The sequence below is a fragment of the Seriola aureovittata genome, chromosome 5 (genome assembly GCF_021018895.1).
Source record: "Seriola aureovittata isolate HTS-2021-v1 ecotype China chromosome 5, ASM2101889v1, whole genome shotgun sequence".
Classification (NCBI taxonomy): domain Eukaryota; kingdom Metazoa; phylum Chordata; class Actinopteri; order Carangiformes; family Carangidae; genus Seriola; species Seriola aureovittata.
The window spans coordinates 2,077,257-2,096,265 of record NC_079368.1 but is presented as its reverse complement, the minus strand read 5'-3'; the positions used below and the strand labels follow the sequence as shown (position 1 = coordinate 2,096,265).

General features: G+C 41.2%; 1 protein-coding gene across 3 annotated transcripts in view; it reads right to left on the bottom strand.

Moving 5' to 3' along the window:
* LOC130169174 (tight junction protein ZO-2-like) overlaps nt 1-19,009 on the bottom strand; it is a 121,762-nt gene that overhangs the window by 69,074 nt on the left and 33,679 nt on the right. The window contains exon 1 of one of the 3 annotated variants that reach the window (XM_056375662.1): nt 7,228-7,502. The exons of the other annotated variants lie outside the window; for them this stretch is intronic. Within the exon in view, the coding sequence (XP_056231637.1) occupies nt 7,228-7,287 (60 nt within the window). The 5' untranslated portion in view covers nt 7,288-7,502. Of the gene's footprint in view, nt 1-7,227; nt 7,503-19,009 lie in introns of those variants that run through there. 3 annotated transcript variants of the gene reach the window in all.

Here is a 19,009-nt window from a genome sequence, read left to right as displayed (position 1 = left end):
GTACTTTTTTATTTCTGTAAAGCACTTTGTAAAGAACTTAATTTTGGATCTGTGAAGGGTGCTGTACAAATATACTTCACTCATTTGTGTGTTAGACACAAGAGCAATGAAAGCTCTCTTTCTCTCTCTCTCTCCCTCTCACACAGACACAAACTACTAGCCTGTACTCAGTGGCATGTACATGAGACAAATGCAGCATTACCCACATTCAAATGTCGACACACACAACAATCACACCCATTGAGCCACACTGTGTGACAATCTGGGCCCCTATTCACAAAGCATGTATCGCACCACTAGGGGCTGGGCGCTAAAACAATAAAGATAATTATCGCCAAATAACTTTTCCTTGATAGAAATATATGGCTGGAATAAAGTTACAGCCACGTCAGGTTTGGTTGAAGCACACAGCGCAGAGCGGTGGAGTAGCAGCCGTGCCCACCTGTACGTCAGGAGTGGGAGAGAGATAAAAGAGAAAATTACGGCAGAAAATGTTAATGAAAAGTCGAGCGACAGTGTTACTGAAGAAGACACCCCGACGGACACAGCCCAAGGCTCAAAAGACGAGGATATCGTTGATAAGAAGGGTCAGAGGAATTGGGTAGAGTGGAGATACTCTGGCTAATTAAAGTCCGATAAGAGGCAGAGTAGCGTGCACTGCAAACTGTGTCAAAAGCATGTTCCCACAAAGACAGGTAACACCACTTATCTTTTATATCATCCTCTCCAGCACGCACAATACAAGACTTTACAGTCCCAGACCGAGCTTCTGATGGTCAGAGTTAAGATTTTAGTTTATAATATATACTTAATTTTATTCATTTGAAATATGGTTTATATCGTGATATATATCGGTATTGACTGATATGAAAAACATTATTGTGATAAGATTTTTTTTCATATCACCCAGCCCTACTTACCACTAACAGTACTCCTAAGTCATGCTAAAAGTTTTTAATTAAAAGTTGTCTCCTAAGTTCTCCTCACAAAGACAACTTTTAAAAAAGGAGACACATAAACTCCTGAGCTAACAGTGTGACTCCGTTGCTATGGCTGGTGACCATTTTCATGTGATGGAGCAATCATTATTACATGCGTTCCATCTCTGTGAACGATCCCAGCAGGTGGACCGACCATGAAGCTGCTTTGCTTCTCTGTAGTTGTTGAACATCTAAAGGAAATCATATAAACTGTCCTATGATGTCGGGTCAGAGCGCATTTATTGTTTGGTGTATATATATCGGCTTTCCTCTCGCCATCTAGCGCAGCTTTGCCATACACTTAATTTCCATACTGATCAGTTGGTTGGAGATGTTACTGCATCCTTCACAAACTCCACAACGATCATTATTTATGACTGAGTCGTATGTTAAGTATTTATTTTATGTTGAAGTTTGTGTGCTCAGGGCTGCTCTGTTCAGGACAGTCCAGATTAACTGGTTCTGTGACCTTCAAAATCAAAATGATGAGGGTTGGAAATACATACGCATCTGCTGATTATCAGACCACACTGGTGTCTGACCTGCAGCTGTCTGTGTTTGAAAAGAAGTAAATACACAAGCAGAAAGACATTAAAAATCACATTATTTCCTTAACTTAGTACACAGTAACATGATCAAAAGCTCGGACCCTTCTACTCGTAATACTCAACAACCATGAAGCTAAACTGATGCTATGAACCAGGGGAGGCTGTAAGGACGAGTCAAAGAAGAAGAAGAAAGGACAGTTAAGGGGAACTCAAGTCAAGTTGCAGAAGACCATAATGTTCCTGACCGGCAGTGAAGCCAAACAGCTGAGGTAAACTATGCTAAGTGACCTGTCATTAAGTTGCATGAGTGGGCAGAGATACTGAATACCAGCACTGTCCCAGAAAAGACTCATCAAGTCAGCTGCAGCTTTCAGAGGGAAGGACCATGTTTCTGCGGACATGCTTTAAAAACAACATTTAAACTTTGCCACCATTTTCATATATATTCATATCCATATTACGTAATCCAGTGCCTAGTCAAATTAAACCTGGAACAAATCTGAACCCAAATTGGATTCTTTCCAGTTGCCAGTCTGAACCGTCTGGTTCAGCATACAGACTGGATGCAGGGGGAAACTTAGTTCCATCAAAAGTGAAAAATAAACAGCTGCAACAGCCTTAAAGATGTTTCCGTGAACTAACCCCTGACCTCCTCTGTGGTGTTAACACCCCACCACTGGCTGTGTCTCTCCGTTCAGTCTGACTTCATGTGTTCAACATGCTTATTTTATATTCTTACGATAACAGGCTTTGAATGCAGTTTCAAGTCCTGCACACATGCACAGACCAGGGAGACACTAGAGCTGCACTAAATGTGGTCTTCGCTGAAGTTAGCTTGGGTTTCAGCAGTGCACCGCGCCCTTGGCCTCTGAACCTATTCCCCAGCCGGAGGGCAGTACCAGTAAACACACACAGGGAGGGAGATATAAAGGAGAAAGCAGGAATTTTATCAGTCAGCCACTCCCAGCAGCTATCTGAGCCCCTGTGGTTCTCACTGGTCAGGGAATATCTGAATATCTTACAACTTAAAGGAGTGTATTCAAACCAGCACAGTCCTCAGTCAGTCCTCCTGGAAACTCAGGCACCATTTAGGTAACAAACTGGGAACCTCGGGACTATAACTGTATTGGTCTAACAGGGTTAGACTCAGCCTCCTGCTTCCACATGAAATCACAGTTATAGACAGAAAAACACAGACACCTGGCTAAATGTACAACACTAGGTTACTTAACAAAACTGAACATGATGACAGAATGAATACAGAACCACACAGGAGACAGACCTGAGTCCCAAAATCACTGACCTCCACCAACTTCCAGGAAACAGCAGGTCCTTCATGATTTCACATTAAACATGAGGATCATTGGTGACGTACAGTGTGGGGAAGAAGAGCATTACATGAAAACTGACCCAGTCCACACAACGACCAACAAGGATGGTACAGGTGACATCAGAATGCAAACAATCACAGCATTCATGTTCTAACCTGAGATGTTTTCAGTGTCGAGTCCAGTTTCATAACAGCAGGAATACAGAGAAAGAATGAACTGTGGAAGTGACCCATCATAACCTCAGCTACTGTCACTGTCTCAATGCTACTGGACACACGTTGTTTTCCAGTCAAAATCAACAGCTCAACGTGCAACCACTCTATTGAAACTTAGGGCCTTTATATTTCATATTATTTCAATATTCGAGTACTCTCATTACCTTATGAATGAGTACTCGATTACTCGCAAATTATATATTTTTACCGTGAAAAAGAAAATACGAGACGTCCATATCCGACTGGAAACACAAGCATCTTGAGCCGCACGTTATCTTTTTTACCAAAGAATTTCCAGAAAATCACTTTTCCTGGTCACAGCTGCCGTGGTGCACGTGACGCCAACTGAGCCAACTATTGTAGCCAAGAATAACACATGCGCAAGTAGAGAAACAGGTCAGGTCAAGAAATAAGAATCTACAGGGGCACATGTACCATCAGTTCAGGTTAACTGTTTAAACACAATAAACCCACAGTGTGAAGCCGCTGGAGCAGAAAAAGACATTAGACACAGGAATGCTTCTATGCTAATCTCATCTTCATCAGGATCTTCACCTGCACTGCTCCGACACCACCATGCTGAATCAGCTGTTCCACAGACACACAGGCAGCACACCGTCTTTATCAGCAGGTGAATTCACAGTCAGCTCCTCCATCCACACCTGATTGTACATTTACCACCATTTATTTAACTTTGGTTTATTCACCTGCTGCATATTTCCCCTTTCAAACTTAGTCAGCGATTCATTCACTGTAACATCACTGTATGTGTAGTTAGTGCTTGTGTTGTTGTTGAGTCAGTCTTTATCAGTATTGTGTAAATGTCTTTAATTATTAAGTCATTGCCTTTGTTTTCTGTAACTTACTTTATGTGTCTGATTCATGTTGCCTGTTAAGTTTATTCTTTCTTCAAGTTCATTTGTGTGTTATAAACATTTTAAAAGTTTTATTGTGCTGACTCTGAAATTATATCTTTTGTCAAATCATTAAAGTGGTTCCTTATGATAATTCAGATTAACGCCATATTTCCCCAAACTGAGCTAAACTTCAAAGAACAAAATAATAGAAACACCTGTCAACATTACTCAGCTTTCCAAGCCTAACAAACCACTTTTTTATCCAAACTCAACGTAAAGTTGAATCAACACTTTGCTGCGACTTTTACAGTTAGGTAAGCAGAGCCGAATAGGCCACAGGCATCAGATCAGAACACTGTTCTGTAAGGACAGATATCACTTCTGTGTCGTTCTAACTGATTTAGCTTTAACTGGTCAGACGCTGCTGGTCCTGACATGAAACGTAACATTATAACCCTCATGCAGGACTTGTATTAAACTGCATGTATTAGTTTTAGCCAGGTGTTCCTAATAATCTGACAGCTGAGCGTGGTGCATCAGTGTGTGTCTGTGCCAGGCGTTTAGATTTGATATGTTCCAGTGTGTGAGAGCTCTGTTCACTGTCAGCAGCTGTGTTACTGTGAATAGGTCACTCGGGCTCTCTGCTACTGTCAGAGGACAGAATGGAGCCGATGAACAGACCCCACTGAATCATGGGAGAATTGATACTTCAGAACCACTGATCTTTGAGAGAGTGATGATGACGATGATCCAGTGAAGAGTATGTGATGATACACTCTCTGTTAGAAGGGAGAGGACTCAGCTGTCACTGATTTCATGTTCCATTATACATGAAGGTGTTAGATTCAGTATGAATGAACAATGTGCACTGACTACATCAGACATGGCTCAGGAAAACAGACTCACAACAAGTGCTGTGGGTTCAGCGTGCACCACTGTTGACCGTCTGTTGATCTACATGAGAAGAACTCACTCAGCGTTCACTTCGTTCCTCTATTTACTCAGATCAGCAGAGAAAACACTGACAACCGACTGAAATCACAGAAACCAACTGACCATTAAACTGCTTTCACCTTTGCACTCTTTCACTGACACCTAAACTGTTGTCCGCTCTAACACTTCATCCGACATTTCTGATTCTGTGAGTGTTTAAATACAACTGACACTTTAAAGATCACACACTTCAACAACCTCCAGAGCTCACGCTGTATTTAATAAACATCTTCAGCTCTTACACAACTCCTGGCTTCTTCACGGCTTCCAGTCCTTTACTCTGTGGCTGGACCGGCCTCGGGCCAATGCTACCTCCACAAAACCCCATGAGTGAGTGAGTGAGTGAGTGAGTGAGTGACTGACTGACTGACTGACTGACAACAACGTCTTCAAAATGTTTTGGCGTGAACAGTTTCTCTGACATCATCAGGGGGTATTTCACAGATCCACAACAGTTTTCATCTGCTGTATGTTCCTCAGATAGGCACCAGGGCTGTGGTCGGACCAGGAAGAAATCCTGCCCTGGACTAATGTGCTGGTACCAGGGTCACAAATCACACCCTGCACACACACATACACAGTCCTGCCATACGCTAGGTTTATACCCGGTGTTGTTGAGTGAGTGTTGTTCTGCTCTCAGCGATTACACATCAGCTGGCACTCATCAAACTCTTTCAGTATAGACCCTTGTACCACCTCCCTGCTTTATCTGTGATTCTCATACAACAGAGGATTAGCTTTAGAAAACATTTTGACCTTTGTGATGTTTCAACAGTCTAAGAAGAAATGAAGACGACTTACAGTTGACACAAGCTGTATCTATGTATTCACAATGAAAACCAGCCTCAATACAAGACGGAGCGATAGACTGCTGTGGGATGAATATGTCTGAAAACAAAGATTTGAAAGTTTGAAATCTAATAAAAAAGATTTTGTAAGATTTAATCTACAGTTTGGAGGCTTGTGTGTGTATGTTTCATTAGGCTGAAAACAATTTTCAAATGTCTGCAAACTTTATTTTATGTTTGAGTTTTCCTTCTTCACAGCTGCAGCACTGTATCAACAGTTTGACGTGTCACTGTTCTCCTGCTGTCTTAGTTTGGTGTCCAGGTTTGTAAATGGTGATATGACTTGAGTTTGGAAGGGCCGAACCTTTATTTTGAAACTTTTGTGGATGTACAGTTGCACTTGTATTGCAGACTGTTCTTTTCAGAGCTGAGCTCAGAGCAAACAATTGGTTAAGAGCCAGAATCGCAGCTTTTTTTTTTTTTCGGACCGTATGTTTCTGAGTTTCAGACCAGAGAGAACACGTGACTCGCGACTGTGTGGGCAGGTCTGAGAACTCTGAGCGACCACACTGCAAAACAAAACATGATACTGATCCCAGAGCCTACCAGGACTAAAGGAGGCTCTTCTACCTGTCACAGGTTCATTCAGACCACACACAGACATACACACACACACGCGCGCACGCAAGCACACACACACACACACACACACACAGCCCCCAGGATTTCCCATTAAGGATGACCATTATTCGGAAAAGATCTGAAAAAAATCATCTCTCTCCTTCTGGGCAGAACCATCCAGACACACACACACACACACACACACACACACACACACACACACACACACACACTACACACACAGCCAATTTTGACAAACCACCAGAGTTGTTATTGCCCTCTGTGGTCACAGCAACACAACTAAAGTTATGTTCTTATAAAACATGTAATAGTCGTTTCATTTAATCTAATTCAGCTTCAAACAGAGAATCTTACTCCGTGTTCAAACACAGCTCTGTACTGAACAGAGCAACAATTAGGCTGAACAGGCTCTCTCTCTCTCTCTCTCTCTGACACACACACACACACACTTTAATTACACTCAGTGACCTAATCTCAGAGAACACAGTCAGGATCAGAACCACAGAAGGGTCACATCAACACTGGACGGATGTCAAAGTTCATCCAGTGAGAATCCACTGGGACCAGCAGCAGATACTGGTTCCTGTAACATGCTTTTCTTCTCTTGAGGCACAACAGGTGTACTCACACGCTCACTATTGGCTGGGCTGTCATTTCAGGCAGGTTTAAATCTCTCTCACTCACTCACACACTCACACTCTCTCTCTCTCACACACACACACACACACACACACACACACACACACACACACACACACACACACACAAACAAACACTTGGACAGCAGTCAGAAGCAGAGACGTGTTGGCGCTATGGCGGAGTTGTTACCAGCCGTAACGTCACTCACGTCAAACACACAACAGTGACACTCACTCCGACGTTGTCGCTCCTGCTCGGGTAAGAGGCCAGTCTTCCTCCGCCTTTCACCGGCATCCTGCTGTTTGTCCTCGGCGGAACAGGCTGTGTCGTCGCAGTTAGGTCCGGACCAGAGGGGGTTTCAGCGGTGGTTAGCGCGGTGGCTAGTCTCTGGAATGAAACATATCTCCGCCCTCGTCGCTTGAGTTCCTGCGGGCGGACAGCCTACTGGAGCCAGCGGCCAGAAAGAGGGAGGTCCGTCCGACCAGCACAACAACTGTCGGCTTCACTGCTGCTCCGACAATCACGCAGACTCGCGCTTCCTGTTTCCTTCACGGGAACAGTTTTATATTTAGATGCATGTGTACTTCAGATACAAATCTTTATTATGAGCGTGAATGTTGAGGCACTATAATTATTCAAATCTTCATATATTACTATCCTGCATACTTATTCACAGCTTTGAGAAAAACCCAGACAATATACTCAATGCGTGCGGCTCGATCGGCAGTCTCGTGCCATGACTTTTTTTTTTTATAGCGATTCGAGTAACCATGGCGACGTAAATGGCGATAAACGGCCAAAACATTCCCATAGAGAATGATTGGGGTGACGTGTTGAAGAGCACCAAACCCACCCCTCTTTGGCGCTCTACTGCTGCATCATACTTCAATGTAGAAACATGGTTGTAAAGTTTAACGGGTCACAAGACTTGTGACAATATTTAGATAGCTATTACGGTTTTCACAAAATTGCAGTTTACGTTTTGTGTCATTTTTAGACAGATTTTATCATCGGCAGTGGTGAGGTGTTTATTGCATAGAATGTTCAGGGCACATTTTAGCAAAGCATCTTAAGGCTAAAGCATCTTAAGGCTAAAAGTAGCTCCTAACTTACTAATTTAGGAGAAACTCCTAAAAATACTGGGTGTCAGTCCTAATTTTAGGACTCCTAATTTTTCTGACTGAGTAATTCACAAAGCCACTTAATTAGTGCTAAAAGCAGCATCTAAGTCTGGGAGAAGTTAGAAGCAGTGGAGAGGACTCCTAACCCACTATGACCAAATCACAAAGAATCTTAAAGAGCTGCTGTCATTCCACATCACAGTGTTGTGGAAACCTTACACGATGCTGAATTACTTAAAAGATACGACTCAATCACGAGGGAATAATGATCGTTGTGGAGTTTGTAAGGGACTCAACATCTCCTAGCAACCGAAACAACCTGATTAGTATGGAAATTAAGTGTTTGGCAATGCTTTGCCAGTTGGCAACAGAGAAAAGCCGATCTTTTCACCAAACAATAAATGTGCTCTGACCACATCATAGGACAATTAATACAATTTCTTTTAGATGTTCAACAACTACACAGAAAAAGGAGCTTCATGGCAATTGCCAGTCTACCCGCTGTGATCGGTGCCATAGATGGAACACATGTAAAAATTATTGCACCACCACAAAAAGTTTGTAAAAAGGAAAACAAAATCACACCATCCACACACAGGTTGTAATTGATGCTATCTATACAGTTGTAGACATTGTTGTACAGTGTCCAGGATCTACACACAATTTATATGGATCTTAATAGAGAGTGACCCGAGGCCACTGTTTGAAAGGATCATATTCCAGCTGGATGTCACTGGTGGGGGACGGGGGAAATCTTCTCACACCTCAACCCACAGCCGCACCACAGCTACATTACAACAGGTACAACAGACTGTGGCTAATAGGCTGCCAGTTAGGTTTAGCTAGGTAGTCTATGACAGATGAGCTTGTTAGTTTTTAAAATAAAATTTAATTCTTCCAGGTTGACACAAACTTTATCACGCAGATGCATTTTGGAGAATGCATTACTTTTGTAAACAGCACCCAATACGTTATTATTTGATTTGTCGCCCGTGGCGACACTGCCAATTTCAATGTTTCGCCATGAAACATCAACTTGCTATAACTCAAGCACACATTGTCCAAACTGCCCCAAAATATGTATGTTTTATAAGAGTCACGGTCTGATCACATTTACATTTTCATATTTAGTAATACTCATAGTGCCACCTAATGGCAATATGAAATATAATGTCTTTACAATTTCATGTACTACTCCTCAACCTTAGTCAAAAAATACTTCTGCCCTTGATGATGCTACATTGCGAAAATTGTGTGTTTTTATATAACGGTGTGGCTTTGGTGGCGTGCCAAATTTCCAACAGGGAGTGGCTTAAATTTCATGATACATAGTCCATTCTGGCTCAGTCTTGGTTACAAACACCTTCTCCTACTTTTCATTTAAGGGTGTGGCTGTAGCGCTGCTGTGAATTTTGAAACAGGAAATGGTTGTAACTCTGTTATAATTTCTCCAATCGTCTCTAAACATGGTCAGAATATGCTTTACACGTCCCTGATGCTTCACTGTGAAAATGATGTCTTTCTGATGTACGCCGTGGCTTAAGCCACACGTTGCATTTAAATTTTGCAACTTTGCATTTCATTTAAATTGGTTCTGCCGAACATGAAAAAACTCCAGGACAGCTTCTCCCTCAAACTGCGAATCTGTTACATGTGAACTGTGTCTCACATGAAGACTGATGATGAGTAACAGCTCCTGGACTTTTTGCACCTTGCCTCCATCACTTATGGACTGGCTGCAAGAGCTTACAGTCCTGTCAACAGACTGTTGCACTATCCTCACTTAGCTATGAAGTATTATTTTTACATTTCTACTATAATTTATACTTGTTGTTTCGAAAAATGATGTTGAGCTGGGGATTCATCTACCTCTCTTTATTATGTAAACTTGTGTAATGACCAGTACAAGTACAGGTACACCTTTACCTTCATCCAACTGTATTTTATTTTTAATTTGTCAGTTACAGTTGATTGTAAATTGCACGCAGCATTTAATAAATACAATTTATTACATTCTTTTGTACACCTCTCCAGCTGTGTAAATTGTTGAAATGAATGCAGTTTTAATGGGAAATAGTTTTTTACGAAGCTTTGCTTTGTTGATGGTTTTTATGGAGCGTGTCTGGTATGAATTTTAACAGTAGCAACATGCACAGTATCGTAATCACACAACACATTAATGGAAGTTTCTCCTGAATTTGTAATTAATTACAAGACTGTTGTGTTGACTTTAACCAACAACAAACATAATAGAAATGTTTAAATGTTGCTGTCCTTGAACACTGACAATGAAGGATCTAGAGATAAATGTTAGAGTTTGTGCTTTTCTAATGTGTCTTATGTACTTACCAATTTTAATAATAATGAAAACACTAATTCATCAAAGTGACCTGTTAGATTCATCATGAGGCATATGGTAAATTTGGAAAAACATACTCAGTACAATTTAATCACAAAAGGTTTATTTATTAAAAACCTTTTCAATGACAAAACTAAGTTATGAATAAAACTAAAAACTACACTGACAACTGCTTCAAAATCTTAATTGTCAGTTCTTTCCTACTGAACACCATTTTGATGTTAAATTGGTAAATACTTTCAGCTGTGAAGGTGGTGACTGTGCTAGAGCTGATCCATCACTTAATTCCAATTAAATATTTATAAAATCTTTTCTTAAAGATGTTATTACTATCATCTATCAACAACAGCTAATTTACAATTAAGTAAAAGGCAAGAAACTGAACATGTGAATACTGAGGACGGATAATAATAAACAAAACAAATGTCTAAACAGCTGGTCTGTCCTCTCATCAGAGGAAGATGAACTGGAAATGGTTTTCTGGCATCATCATCGTCATCATCATCTGTACATTCAAAGCACGCCTGGAGTGAGGAGATACTGTCTTCCGACCAGGCTTCTACAGTCCTCTCTTACCTTTCCAGGCGCCTGAAGGAAGGTTTTGTACACATGCATCACTGTTATAATAAGAAGCAGAGATGGCAATGGCATGGATTTGAAAGATTTGCCTAATGATCCTTAACAAAGATCAATAACAGTGTTCTTTTTAGTGGTGGTACAAGTTACACACTGTTCATACAACGTCTTGTTTAGAATACAGTGATTAAAATCCCCTAGGATAAATTTAGGAGCCTCCAGGGCAGCTGAGCAGCAGCTGTCGCGTTGGCTCGCGGATGTATATGCACCAATGTGTGAAACAGCTGTTGAAACTCACGAGGTAAATAGAAGGGGCGAAGAGACACAGTCAGTAGTTCAATACCTGGAGCGCATATTCTCTCTCTGACCACAATGGTGTTACAGTAATTCTTGGTTGTTCTTTTCTTGGTTATTTCCAGTGACCGATCCAGTCGAACTGGGCTTCCAGACCCACTTTATCTTAGGTCCTCCAACCTGCTAAGCTATGTTTCAGAGAGGACGAGAAGACAAGCTTCTTTAATTTCGGGTTTCCATTTGACCCACGCTTCCAGTTCATGTGTCTTGTGTCTAAGAGACGGCCCTTTGACGACAGGATTACAAGAAGGGAAGGCAGCCTGCGGCGGGCATTGAGCCTGACATTTTTAAGTCTCTGCCGTAGTCCTCCTCTTCTACTTCTTTTTTCTCCTTTTATCCAGCCTGTGCAGCCCCACTGGTATAACTGTCAATGTCGGTAAGGAGATAAGGAACTCATGGCTGAGGGCGACTCTCCCGTATTCGCCATGTTCCTCCTCGCCATGACAGAAGGAAAAGCCCCAAAACAGCGTTATTGAGCAAAAAAGTGTGAAAAACTTCAAACTTCCCACAAACTGCATCACTGGGTCACTGACAAGTTCACTTACACACAAGATGTTAAAAAAGCAATTAAAAGAAACGATAAGAACACAGTTAATTTAAGAATGGGTAGACTGCTGGGTTGTACATTCAGAGCACCCCATCTGAAACTGGCCCCCAAACTTCCCCAGAAAACCGCTACATTGTTAATTTGTGCAAACTTTGTATTACATTAAACAGATGACAACAATGCATGCTCGTTTTCACCACAGATAGCTGAAACAGTCCAAGACAGTTTTTACGTTGATGACATAAGACCTCATTGCATTATGCAACAAAGATGGGTTTAAGCTCAATAGCTGAGCAGTTGTAGCCTCCATCCCCCAAAAACAAAAGGCAAAGGACATTGGATCTCAACAAAGACAGCATCCCCAATGAAAGAGTACTGGGACTGCAGTGGTGTGTGAACAATCTCCAGTTCAACATCCATCTCAGCCAGAAGCCACATACCCGCAGAGGTATACTTTCTGTTGTGAACTCAATAGTTGATCCACTTGTCTTTCTTACTTTTCTCCCACCCAAGCAATAACTTCAAGAGTTCTGGGTGAGACAAACCTTTGCACCAGGGTATATTGGATCAGTGTATGAATGGATAAACAGTCTAGAAAAGATTAAAAGCTTCAATGTTGTGCGTTGTATGATACCTGTTGTAAGAGCTATGGAACACCAAAATATGCACAACTGCATCACTTTGCTAACGCTGGTGAAAGTGGCTATGACTCACATACATAAGGCAGGTTAACATTCAGGGTTGTTATGCTTGTTTCTTTTGTCCTAGGAAAGTCCAGAGGTCACCAAAAGGTGAGCACTGAACTGGACACTTTCAGGTAGAAAGGTCAAGTTCCCAGATGAAATGGCAATGCTGGAAACAACCCCCAGAGTGGTAAGAACTGTAGTATCATCAGTAGATCCTATACTAAATGGAAACATCATAAAAATAGGTGGCTGGCTGAATAGATCTGCAATACCTGATGAGACCGAGCACCCTTGTAAAGATGCTGACATTTCAGTTCTCATTCTAAGACACATCCTCAAACACTCTGGACACAGGGGTAGAAACCATGTGCATTCAGTGCCTGTATTCACAATGTATCTTAAGGCCAAAAGTAGCTCCTGCAGGAGAACAAAATCACACCATCAACACACAGGTTGTATTGGATGCTGCCTGCACAGTTGTAGACATTGTTGTACAGTGTCCAGGACCTAAACACAATTCATGGATCTTAATAGAGAGTGACCCGAGGCCACTGTTTGAAAGGATCATATTCCAGCTGGATGTCACTGGTGGGGGACGGGGGAAATCTTCTCACACCTCAACCCACAGCCGCACCACAGCTACATTACAACAGGTACAACAGACTGTGGCTAATAGGCTGCCAGTTAGGTTTAGCTAGGTAGTCTATGACAGATGAGCTTGTTAGTTTTTATAATAAAATTTAATTCTTCCAGGTTGACACAAACTTTATCACGCAGATGCATTTTGGAGAATGCATTACTTTTGTAAACAGCACCCAATACGTTATTATTTGATTTGTATTCTTTTATTTCTCAGAGATTTTTATTTTATTACTGCCGGATGTTGTGCATACGTTTTCACCGGCACAGACAGTCTTTCATCAACCAGTCACTGTGTTTCCTGCTAGCAAGCTCATCCATCGGTCATAGCAATGGAGTCGCAATCTTAGCTTAGGAGTTTTCGTGTTTCCTTAATAAAAGTTGGTCTCAGCAGCTTTGTAAGGAGGACTTAGGACTCTTAGTTAGAAAAACTTTTAGTGTGACTTAGGAGTACTCTTAGTGGTAAGATAAAATGTTTTGTGAATACGGGCCCTGAAGAATCCTACCTGACTTCCTTCCTTTTACAAATGTTGGATTGGACTATTTTGGCCCAAGTCACGAGGAAGATGTGTGATCAAAATGTATGAGTCCCATTAACCTGTACGTTTAGTAAAGCTACACACTTTGAGGCAGCCATTGGATACTGACTCATGTATTCATGCTTTGTGAGGGTTTATTTGCATGAGGTCAGGTTAAGCACATCAGATAGGCCAACGATACAAACTTGGTGGGAGCTCAATTCGAGCTCAGGAAGGCCTTAAATTCATGAGAATGAGACAAGAGGAAAAAACCATGGCAATCTCGTTGCTGATGGAATCCAGTACAGTTTCAATCCACCAGCAGCATCAAAACACAGCAGAATGTTGGAACGTTCTCTCTGTCTGAACTGTACTCTCCAACAGCAAACCATTGATAATAAAGGCCTATAAAAAAATCTTATGCAAGGTAGAAGTCAATCCTTAATAGTTAGACTAAACAGAGTCACCTGGATGCCATTCCCCAGCTCACTGACAAAGACCCATCAGAAGAGATACAGTGGTACCAGAACAGAGCCATACTGTCAAATATAACTTATTTCAAAATAAATGCTCTACCTAGACTTTGACACTAAGTGGTCTGTGATAAATAACACAATATGTTACCTCTTGTATTATAGTGAAAATAATACTAACTTTAGTTTACTCAAAACAAGTTGTATGTGTTCAAATAAAGTGTTATAATTATTATAAATAAAGTTAATAAAAAGATCTAACACAACATCAGCTCTTTCTTCGCCCACATATTAACTTGTGAATGACTGAGGGAAGCACTATAAATGTCTTCCCAGGGAGAGCATGATCTCCATATTTCACAACATCACACCTTCAACCCCCTGATGGACAGGGTTGCACGTCGCCTTCCAGTGCAGCCGTTCTAATCAACTCAACACCTCTGATTCCTGACATGGTCGGACAGCATGTCATACAAGCTAGCTATGATTGATTAGTCTAATTTGTGCCACATGGTGCATGTTCCTGGTTAAATTACTCAATAATTTATAAAGAGAAAAACTCAGGACCATGCTAATCCAGCCATTTGGACACATCATCCTCAGACTAATAACAGCACAAGCATTCACACCTTCTAACTTATAGAAAATATAAATGTATGTATTCTTTGCATCTCTCAACATTCATTTTGTGATCATACCTTCAATGTGAATATGATGAAGACTGACACTGTGTTAATCTTTAAGATGTTATTCTGGATGTGATACACTGTGACCTGAAATCTCTCTGTAGCTGCTGAGTTTTAATGAGTGTTTAATCTGCATCTGGTATCTTCTCAGAATGGGAGAAGCAGAACATGTGCAGCGATTAGCTTAAGAATTAAACTTGAGAATTGAGAGAAGGTTGTTGAGATGTTGCTATGAGATATTTGTATAAGAGGTTCTTTATAAATATGGACTTTAATGTCTACAGTGTCACTGCAGTGAAGGACATAAAACAATCCTGGGGCCAGTTTCCTTAATGGAATCATAATGCAACTGGAGGGATAACCGAGCAACACATAGATCCACAAACTGCTTTCATATTCTGCCAGAGATTTCATTTCATTTCTTTTCTGCCTTTGCACAAAAACACTCACACTCTGTCTAATTAACAATAACTAAGTGACGCAGACATGTTCCCTCTGTACCACTATCACTCAGTCATATTACTGTACTCACTTCATATCTACTAATGTAATCCTATTTCATAAAAATCCACAGAATTTAGATGATGATTAACCAACAGTGAAATTCAGCTGTTTCTTCAGCTAACTACAACTATACTTGCTCAACACAACGATGCAACTTGAAGCTCCACTAATTAATATGTTTACATTAACAGTGGCTCAGATGTGAATGTGATGTTAAAGGTTTAGGTGAGATTAACCCACAGATTTCTGTAATGAATTAAACGTAGAGTTTTTAATTGTTGTCACAATTGTTGTGTTTTTAATTAGCATCTGCTGTTTCCAGGGTTGGGGTTATTGTTGTCTAGTCAGCAGGGTCGCTTGTTCTCTCTTAAGGAGATTAACTATTGGTCGCTCACTTACACAGCGTCATTGTCATGTGCCAATAATTAGAAGGGACTGAAGTCTTCAGACGTATCTTAAAGCTGTATTACACAACACTGACATCATCACCTGCTCATTTCCAGCAGGCACAGATCAACATGATGGTTCATGTGAAGTGGTGTCGGTGTCACCTGATGAATCTCAGTCCAGCGTTCCCTCTCTTTTAGATCTGTGTTTCGTCTGCACCAGCTGCTGAGGGAAATATCTGGCTCTTTAGCTGTAAATGCTCCAGTATATTCAGCAGCTGCTCTCTGATTGTGTCCGTCTGCTGTTTGCTGCTCAGCAGGTTGAGGACGGAGGCTGTTACCGATGTTTTTCTGGAAACAGCTGCTGCTGAAACCAGGTTGATGTGAACCAAAACAGTTGTGAGCCAACGATGAGCTAAAGAGGTGAAAACACTGTAGCGCTGGAGATAATGTCTTATTGGTTCATCACTACATGAATATTACAAATAGTCATGTGATCTATATGATAACAAAACAATATTGATCTCTGCACACTGGCACTCGTTCACATGGCTGCAACAAGTCCTCCAGGCTAACAAAACATCTGCTTCCTCTCTGCTTCAGGTTTGGTTAAAGGAGCGGTCCACAGATTTAGTATTACACTCCTGCACAGTTTTTAGAAAAATATCAAAAATGAGGCAGCAGAACTTATGTTACTTTTTATTCCACAGATTCTTATTTTTCCAAAAGTGGTGCCTACATTACCCATAATGCAACAGGACCACAAACCGTCTGATCAGAGATCTGAGTGTGTTATACCAGTAGCAGCTGATGTAGCCTGCAGCAGAGATGAGGGGGGTCTACTCTGGAAACACTGGTGGAAATTGACAGAATTCTCCTTTAGGTTTAGGAACTTAGAAGTATTTGGTCACACTACTTCTGTCTTCAGACAATAGTACCTGTGCTAGTTAGTCAAGACACAACTAGGAAGCATTGAGCTATAAGACAAATGTACTGAAATCTTCTTAGGTTTGCTTGTTTGGATTGTTCTAGTGCTGCTGCTGTGTACATTAGGTTTCCTGCTGTATACAGGCATGTAGAGGTGGATAAATGAGGTCAGGAAAGAGAGGAGAAAGATGAGCAGGACTGGGAGGAAGAGGACGATCGATGTTTGCAGGAAGGTGAAACCTGTGAATGTTTAGTCTGGCTGCGACCCAAGCACAGGCCTGAATCGACCGGTCTCCTCACCAAACTGACATGTGGTGCTGCAGGTAGCACACTGCACCGACCCTGCTGCTCAACATCCAACCCTGAAAGGATGGGGGCAGTGTATATACTAACACACATTTACACACATGTACACACTTGTACACACCTCGACATAAAGTGCACTGTACACACCTGTACACACCTGTACACTTTACACACCCGTACACAACCATACAACGTATGTTAACTATCATTTGATAATACTATTCATCACACCTCATTTTCACATCAACTGAAGAAATAATTTGTTCCCTCTGTGTCTTTGAAGGACCTTTGCCAAGTCTGCCATATATAATAATACCTGATACCTGATGATGCCAGAGTGTACAGCAGGACTATGCAAGTCCAGTTCTGCTAATATAAGAATGAAATCATTTATTACAGCACATAAAATAAGAGGAAACTTAAAAGTTAAAATCGAATCTATTTTTATCTCTTCAAATGCATAATTACCGCAACAAAGAAATGAAAACAAAAACGCAATTGTATACTCCCTTAATAAACGAGTTTCATTTACAGATTTGCAGATAATGTTCACCTTAAACATCTGGTTCACAATCTGTCCTAAAACAACAGTCATGTGACCATGTTAACACTGAGACATTGATCTGATCCTCGCTCATAACATGACAAACATGACAAACATGACGAACATCTCCGCCCTTGTTCTCTTCAGCCGAGGTTTCAGCCGTCTAACTTTGGTACAAGGACATCACATTAACTTAAGAGGTGGGGGGACCAACAACGCATTGAGCAACAAATACATTATCTCTTGTATTATTATATTATTATCTCCACTGAGCTCCCATTCCTCCAGCTGCAGCAGAGACCGTGACATGTGGTGAGCAGGTGACCAGGGGAAGGCGCTACTCTTGCCGGCTTGCCACCGACATGTACAGGACATCACCGGCCGCAAGATCATTAATTTGATAGATAACGCTGCACAGAGCCCCAGATTCTCTCCAAGCCTGCACTTTAGCATGCGACAGTAAATCAGGCTTTAGTGTCTACAAACATTATGACAACACAGCAGCAACTTCCAGACACAGATGAATTATGTGATCATAAGGCTGAAGCAAAAATGTCATGTTTTTATATCATTTAAAACATGTCATTATCATCTGGCTTCAACATGTTAAAGCGTTTGTTGGTTTCATATCCCCTAGATTTCAGATCTGGTCTGTAGATGCACGTAACCTGCTCCTAAATATTACTCCTTCTACCAACATGTCTAACAGAGTCCCACTGACAGAGCTCCGAAACAAATGTCCTGATGTGAATGAGACAGAGTTCAGGTTCTGAAACACTGTCCACACTCATGTTGTAAGAGGTTTCCAGAGGTGAACTGAGCAAATGGCCCTTTGGCCCTTCTTCCCCCGGCGCCCTGGGTTCCATATATCAAGTGAGAATCTCCAGAGTTACTGTCTATTTTACAACTTAGAGTAAATGCAGCTTTACTTGCCTCATTGGCTTGACTGTCAGGGTGGGACACCTGACCACCGGGAACTGACAGGTGCTGATGAGGAGAGAGAGCTTGTCTACAGAGAGTGTGTACACTTCCTGTTAAAGCCCATGTACTGAAATTGGCTGTAATTCACCTAGAGGGCACTCATGAGCTTGTCCTCAATGATTGTGGGTAAATGGAGCTAAACTGTTAAGATAATTTTATACACCTGCTCCAAGACAAAAAAAGCCCACATTTTATTTTTGAAAATATATTATTGATTATATATAATAATTGAAATGATTAAATACTAACGTCTATTTGTTTTTCTTACAGGGAAGGAGATCTTTTACCATAAAACATTAGCACTCTGCTAATATCTGCTGATTGGTTGGTTAAGGGTTTCTGACTGATTGGACAGGACACCATTCCTGATGACATTTTTTAGTCAAATGAACGTTGTTAAAACAAAACC